Source organism: Palaemon carinicauda, chromosome 17, assembly GCF_036898095.1.
Source record: "Palaemon carinicauda isolate YSFRI2023 chromosome 17, ASM3689809v2, whole genome shotgun sequence".
Lineage (NCBI taxonomy): Eukaryota > Metazoa > Arthropoda > Malacostraca > Decapoda > Palaemonidae > Palaemon > Palaemon carinicauda.
Window position 1 is genome coordinate 80,842,852 of NC_090741.1, and position 7,500 is coordinate 80,850,351.

The following is a 7,500-nucleotide window of genomic DNA, read 5'->3' on the forward strand; positions in this document are numbered from 1 at the left end:
CCTCACGTTCACTTTAAGCGCCATCTATAAGGGCATTTCCAAACTTCTTTTTCTTGTTGCTCTATTCTCACTATTTTCAGTTTTGACGAGTAATCTGCGAAATTTTATTTGCAAAACATGAGAGGAGGAATGTCAAGTGCAAGATGATGCAATAGAAAGTGTGTGGGGATGGGTTCTTCCCTTTCTATGGGGAGTATGTGTGTATAATGTATATATATCTTCCCTATATAATTAAGAGCATGTGTCTGGATAAATATATATATATATATATATATATATATAACGGATTTTGAGCGAAGCAAAAAATCTATTTTGGGTGAGATGGCCATGTCGTCCTGATGGAAGTTCCTATAGGGTAGCTTCCTAGGGTATATTACAACTACGGTGATATTCCCAGAGAATTTACCTTAAGGTACCAGAATTCTAACTCCTGGAGCGAATATCCCTCGTGAAAGGGATATCGCGAATATCAGAGGACGTATTCTTGACACGCCACATGGCAATCTGCACCCCGAACAGAGATTACGTATCGCAGGGGTCAATTGGCAAGAAACGAAATCGGGGAAAGAAAAAGGGGGAGCCACTCCAAAGGCTCCCTATCTCCCGTTTCGTAAGCGTGCCTGGCGCCAATCCTGGCGCCATCTGTATTCCTTGTAGCGTACACGAGGTGCTACAGATACTCTATGTAGGGAGGGGTCCTACAGCCCTTTTTTAGAAAGGGAAGGGCGGGGTCCATCAGGACGACATGGCCATCTCACCTAAAAATAGATTTTTCGCTTCGCTCAAAATCCGTTTTTTTGGGCTCAAACCATGTCGTTCCTGATGGAAGTATACCAGAGCATTACTGTATCTGTGGATTCTCAGAACGTGCCGTACTCCCCAGAGGTAATATTTCCCGGTCGACTAGACCTAGAGACCTAAGATGTTACCGTTATACATCTTTTCAACTAACTATAAACCATGTTAGAGCTTCCTGCCCCCTACAGGGAAGAGTCCTACTAGACTCTGGAAAAGTCTCGAAGAGTACATATAGCTATGTATGAATACCAGGCAAGCTAATATAGTTGTCTCACCTCTATATTAAGTAAAGCATAGTTTGTAAAGAACCACTGCGTCAATATGAAATATCGACCAGTTGTCCGCACAATACTTGTATTGGACAATGGTTTATACCCGCATAGGAGGAAACATGTAAAACCTCCACCGTCCCCCTTCTGGGACGGAGTCCTCCCGATAAGGGAAAGCATAAACCAATGCAACATAGCTTGCATACATGAACAATCTATTAGAATTATCCCAGATAAATATACATAGAATGAATGCTCAATTATATCAATAAATTGACACAGGTGAAGGAGACGCAAGGTTCTCAAGAACAAGTTTATTGATAGACAATAAACGGACAGGTCAACAACAATTCTATATATATATATATATATATATATATAAGAAGAGGATAACCAAAACTTTAAGCATAAGTCTGATAGTAAACAGAAACTTGTTTATCTGAAAGAAAAACATTAGTGACACTTTTAACATACCGAGGTATGAAGGTCAGAAAAATCTGTATTACTAATCAGTTACAATAGCGTTAGAAACGCTCGCCACACATGTCTGCACTTTTGCTAGGTTCACCTTTGGAAGTGGAACAGTCAACGTGGGCACCTCAGTGCCCTCACTTAGTTTGTAGCACAGAATGTAACTACACACTCACCCTGGAATTAATTGTCCCAATTAAAACCACTGTTCCTCGCAGAGTTAAACAGCAGGGTTAACAACGCAACCCACTGCTACCACAGAACTCTTTAGTTGCTCCACTTGCTTCGCATAGTGGCGAAAGAACACTCTGGAAGACTTCCAGCCAGTGTATGAACGGAGATGTTCAAAATCCATAAAATTAAGGAAATTTAAGGATGAAGCAACTCTCCTCGGATCGTGACCTGCGGGTGTACTGTAAGGATCCGCTCTGCGAATAAAATATGTGATTTTCGCCCTGAATTGATTCAGTGATAAATTTGAGCCTGATGTTTCTCCCCTGAATAGTTGACCACCCTAGAAGTCTGAAGTTCTATGAAGATAGACCTTAGGCATTCTACTGGACATGGAGATGCATCTCCTTTCAGAGGGCAGATTCTCCAGTGACCCCACCTGTTGGTGGGTAACTCATTCTTGGTGAGAAACAAAGGACTCGGAAACAGGTTCAGTTCTCCCCCATCCGGGAACTGAACACGACCTTCCTCTCTCGAGAGGGCTACAATCTCACTAACCCTGGCCCCGGACGCGAGTTGAAATAGGAAAATAACTTTTTGGGTCAAATCCATTAACGCACCCTCCTCATTGCTCCACAGAGAAGCGAAATGAAGAACTTTGTCTAAAGACCATGAAATGGGCTTTGGAGGTGCTGAAGGTCTGAGCCTAGCGTAGGCTTTCAGAACTTATTGCCTTCTAATAGATTTGCACTTATTTTCCTTTAGGAAGTCTATGCTGGCTTTCGAAATCCTGAAACGCTTTCTCACCGCTAGGGAGAGAAAATCATGAGCTGCAGGGTCCGGGTTTTCTGTAATGAAGAGCAGACAGTCGACTTCTGGACTCGCTGGGTCAGAACTGGATCTGGTAGCGGTACAAACTTCAGCTGTAGTTCCAATGCCAGTGGGAACCACACGCTGTTCGGCCACTTGTGGGCCACTATTGCCGCTACCCCTTTGAAGGATCTCAGTTTGTTGAGGACCCTCACAGAAGGTTGTGAGGAGGGAACAGATAAATCCTGGACCATCTGTTCCAGTCGAGGGACATCGCGTCCACTGCTTCCGCTAAGGAGTCCTCGTACGGGGACACGTACAGGGGCAACTTCTTGTTGTCTTTCGTCGCAAAGAGGTCTATCTGCAGTTCTGGGACTTGATTCAGAATGAAGGAGAATGATCCTGCGTCTAAGGACCATTCCGACTCTATCGGTGTGAACCTGGATAGAGCGTCCGCTGTCACATTGCGGACTCCTTGAAGGTGAACTGCCGACAGGTACCACTTCTTCTTTTCCGCCAATCGGAAGATGGCCAACATCACTAGGTTGAGAGGTGGTGACCTCGATCCTTGTCGATTCAAGCATCTCACAACTACCTTGCTGTCCATCACCAACCTTATGTGGGTCGAGTGACGCGGGGAAACTTTCTTTAAGGTAAGGAGCACTGCCATAGCTTCTAGAAAGTTTATGTGAAAGGTCTTGAATAGCTTGGAACAAGTCCCCTGGACTTTTTTCCGATGAGAGTGACCTCCCCATCCCTCTTACGAGGCGTCTGAGTGAATCGTCACCGACGGGGGAGGTGGCTGAAGAAGAACCGACTTCTTTAGATGTCTGGCTTGGGACCAAGGCCTGAGAAGAGTACGTAGCCGAAGCGGAACTGGTCTTCTCAGATCTCTTCGCGCGTTTGATGCATAACTTCTCCAAACTCCGGTTGCATCCTTTAGCTGTGCTCTTAGCACTGGGTCTGTCACCGAAGCAAACTGGAGAGAGCCCAGTACCCTCTCCTGTTCGTGTCTTGATATCCTTTCGGAATCTAGAAGTCTCTTGACAGAACCCCGCTATCTCCTTCCTTTTCTTCGCCGGATGGAGAAACGGTGTGGACATTAGGTCCCAGTGGATTCCCAGCCACTGGAACTTTTGAGATGGAGAAAGTCGAGGCTTTTTTCTGTTGGTCTTGAAACCTAGGTACTCTAGGAACTGGATCACTTGACTGGAAGCTTGCAAGCATTCTGTCTCGGATGCTGCCACACACCAACCAGTCGTCCAGGTAGGCTACTACCTGAATTCCCTTTAGGCGTAATTGTTTGAGAGCTACGCTCGCAAGCTTCGTAAAAATCCTTGGGGCTATGTTTAGCCCGAATGGCATGGCTCTGAAGGCGTATAGTCTTCGTTGTAGCCTGAACCCTAGGTAGGGGGAAAGTCGACGGTTGATTGGAATGTGCCAATAGGCGTCTGACAAGTCTATAGAGACGGAATATGCCCTCTTGGGCAGTAAGGTCCTTATGTGTTGCAGTGTTAGCATCTTGAATTTGCAATTCACTATGAACTTGTTGAGTGGCGACAAGTCCAGAATGACTCTGAGCTTTTCCGAGTCTTTCTTGGGAACACAAAACAGCCTCCTTGGAATTTGATGGACTTCACCTTTCGGATCACATTTTCTCCAACAGTTCTTGAACGTACTCCTCCAGAACGGGGTGGAGTGTTGGAAAAACCGAAGGCACGGGGGTGGAGTGCTGTACCAGCTCCAGCCCAGTCCATTCTTGAGTAGGCTGTGGGCCCAGGGATCGAAGGTCCACCGATCCCGAAATTTCAGAAGTCTCCCTCCTACCGGTATCATCCCACTTGGACTACCGTCCTGAGTCTTGCCTCCCTGACCACGACCACCCCTGAATCCCCTTCCCCTTGAGGAGTGCCTAGACGAACCTCTTGCTGCTCCTCTAGGCTTTGCTCGAAAGGAAGTAGACTGCCCTTCGAACGATGGGGTGAATGCTGTGGACTGTGTCGACACAGCCTGGGGTACCCACTGAAAAGTCGTCGGGTTTGTGCCACGATCTGGGGCACTGGAGGCCTTGGCAATTGCAGTTGCTGTTGCTGTCTAAAAGGCTTGGCTGGCGCAGACGGTAGCCTAGTCCTCATAGTCCTTCCTCTTTGGTTGAGGACCCTCATCCAGGGAAGACATTCTTTTGATAGCCAGGCCCCACTTCTGGAGAAGGTTTCTATTCTCCAAGGCGGCCTTATCAACTACTTCTTTGACCAAATCGGTAGGGAAAAGGTCTTTGCCCCAAATGTTGGAGGAGAATAGTTTCCTTGGCTCGTGGCTCACCGTAGCCGAGGTGAACACGAACTCCCTACAAGCTCTCCTCACCTTGACAAAGCCATAAAGGTCCTTCGTCACTCTGGCCAATGAGTCTTGGCCACCACCATGAACATTTCATGGACCTTGGGGTCACTTGCCATCGTCTCAAGAGTAGTCTGAAGAGACATTGAGGCAGCCAGTCTTTCTTTTGTCTCGAACTCTCTCTGCAAGAGAAAGTCAGACACGTTAGGGAGGTCCTCGCCGAACTGACGTCCGGCGATATCAGCCTCCAACTTCCCAACTGAGAACGTAAGATGGACGTCCTTCCAGTCTTTGTGGTCCATAGGCAGGGCCAGCGACAAGGGTTTACACTCCTCCAGGGAGGGGCAAGGCTTGCCGGCCTCGACTGCTTTTAGTACAGCCGCAAACCCTTTCTGTAAAAAGGGGAAGGCTCTAGCAGGAGAGGACACAAAGGAAGGGAGCTTCTTGCTCAATGCAGCTACCTTTGAGTTAGAGAAGCCCCTCTCTTTCAACAAGGATGAAAGCAGAGCTTGAGCCTTAGTATGGTCCATCACTATGACCTTTGGCTCTGTCTCCTCCTTTGAAGCTGGTTCCTTCCTCAGCCAGACATAACAGTCCGGATATGATGCCTTGCTGCGCCAGAATTCCACCTCCTCTAGGGGAACTGAGCCAACTTATCCGAGATGACGATCTTTCCAGTCGTCATCGGCATGTGCTCAGCATACCTCCATGGTTTAGCATCTGAGCACAAGGGAAGGTCTTTCACATTGAGCCTTTTCTGGGGCCCATGTGATTCTGCAAGGCTCTGCATCCGCAGTTCCATTGCAGTCGCCTTCTCCTGATTCTCCTTTTGCATTTGTAGAATCATTCCAACAATGGAGGAGAGGGCCTGTCCCAGCTCTACTGGGAGACCGGTTGATGTTGAGGGAATAGGCTCCGGGATCTGAACCGGAGTAGCCGACACCCTCGTCGACCTCTTCCTCTACAACGTCTGGAGCTTGAACTTCACCCTGGGCTTCTGCCAGGAGGTCTTCCTCCAGACCGTCGTCCACGTCAGACATCCTGTCATCAAACTGGATGTCTTGCATAGCGACCGCGACTTCAGCATCCACCTGGATCTGAACTTGGGGGATCTCCTCTTGAGGCTGGGGAATCACTGCATCAGCTGATGCCTTAGGGGAAAAGATACGCCCTCATCTTCTCACTTGGAAGATAAGGTTCAGAGGTGTTCTTTTAGAAGCCCCTTACCCAGGAACGAAGCTTCTCCCTTGCTATATCCCTTGATTCCGCCATCCTAGGGGAATCAAAGGCCTCAGTAATTAGGTTAGTGCACACAGTACATACCTGAGGGTCCCAATACCGGAGATCTCCCTTGGAGACAGCGTATGCTGCGTGTCTCCTACCAAACTCATGTCCGCAGACGCTCTTGCTGCGGACGTTGCAGAAGACACTTCCGCACTTCGGAGGGTCCTTCTGTAAAGAGAAGAAATTTCCATGAGTATCAAGTGAACTATGTATCACTGGATATGCATAGTATAGCATAACAATTCAGAAAGAAAAGACACACACTTGTGTTTCCCTTCACAACGAATTGCTGCAACCTTCCAGATAATAAAATTGAATGGTTAATCTCTTCTAGAATAACCAATGCAGAGTTTCCAGAGGAAACAGGTAGAGCTCACACCTAAGCAATGATTTAAAATCCTGATAATAGACAAGAAAGAACTCACTTTCTTATCTGTAGGGCAACAGCAAAGGGCCGCGCAAGAAAACACAAAAGTGTTAGAACACACAGTGCTGTACCAAAACTTATACTATAGTTTTCTTCTTACAGTATATGTTATACTGAAGAATACTGGTACAGTATAGGAGGTTATGTGCCGGCCGGCACACACCATAACTAGCTTTAAAATATACTACTTAACAGCTATAAGGCAGCAGAACGCTGGTTCAAATGCAGGTGCCGGCCGGCAACGGCAATGTCTGCCGGCAATGACTGCCGGCCGGCAACTACACAAGGTAGTACCCCGGCTGCCGGCCACACTCTTGGCGACCAGCAGACAAGGGCTGACATTAGCCGGCCGGCAAAGGTACACGACCTATGCCAGCCGGCAGCAAAAGAACCAGAGGACTACGACTGCCCAGCTGCCGGCCTCATAGGCCGGCAGCGGGTCGGGTACAGCACTAGAAAAAAAACAGAATGGATGCCGGATAAGAGTGTACACTACCTCCAAGCCCGGCAATCCGAAAGAGTGCATATAAGGAAGGGGAGAATCTAATTCAGGCTTCCTGACCAATGCCGTCTGGCTCTACAGACAGGCATGGATGAGAGACCAAGGGAGGTCCGGGCATCACTCAAAGCAGAAGGACCCTTGCCAGCCGGCAGCTCTGCCAGCCGGCAAGGGACTGAGTCAATTCCACATCCTAACCTATTCTAGGTCCAGATGTAGAATGACGTACAGTACTGTAATGGCTAGGCCATTACGGAGATAGAGGGGGAAGGGACAAAAGAGGGTCCTACCAACCTTGCTTTAGAGAAGGATCACCCGCAGCCAAGAAACTCATCTTAGCCTAAGGGAGATCCAAGGAGGGAGGCCAGCAATACTTGCCAGCTCCCAGAGAACCAAAGCAAGGAAGGTGTTGCTACTCCAGGGAAAGAATCTTA

At 47.9% G+C, this 7,500-nt stretch overlaps 1 protein-coding gene across 1 annotated transcript in view; it reads right to left on the reverse strand.

Annotated features, from left to right (window-relative positions):
- Positions 1-6,128, reverse strand: part of LOC137656430 (uncharacterized) — a 26,627-nt gene extending 20,499 nt beyond the window's left edge. Inside the window, exon 1 of the mRNA XM_068390610.1 lies at positions 6,084-6,128. Coding sequence (XP_068246711.1) covers positions 6,084-6,128 — 45 coding nt within the window. The remainder of the gene's footprint in view (positions 1-6,083) is intronic.
- Positions 6,129-7,500: the final 1,372 nt, after the last annotated feature.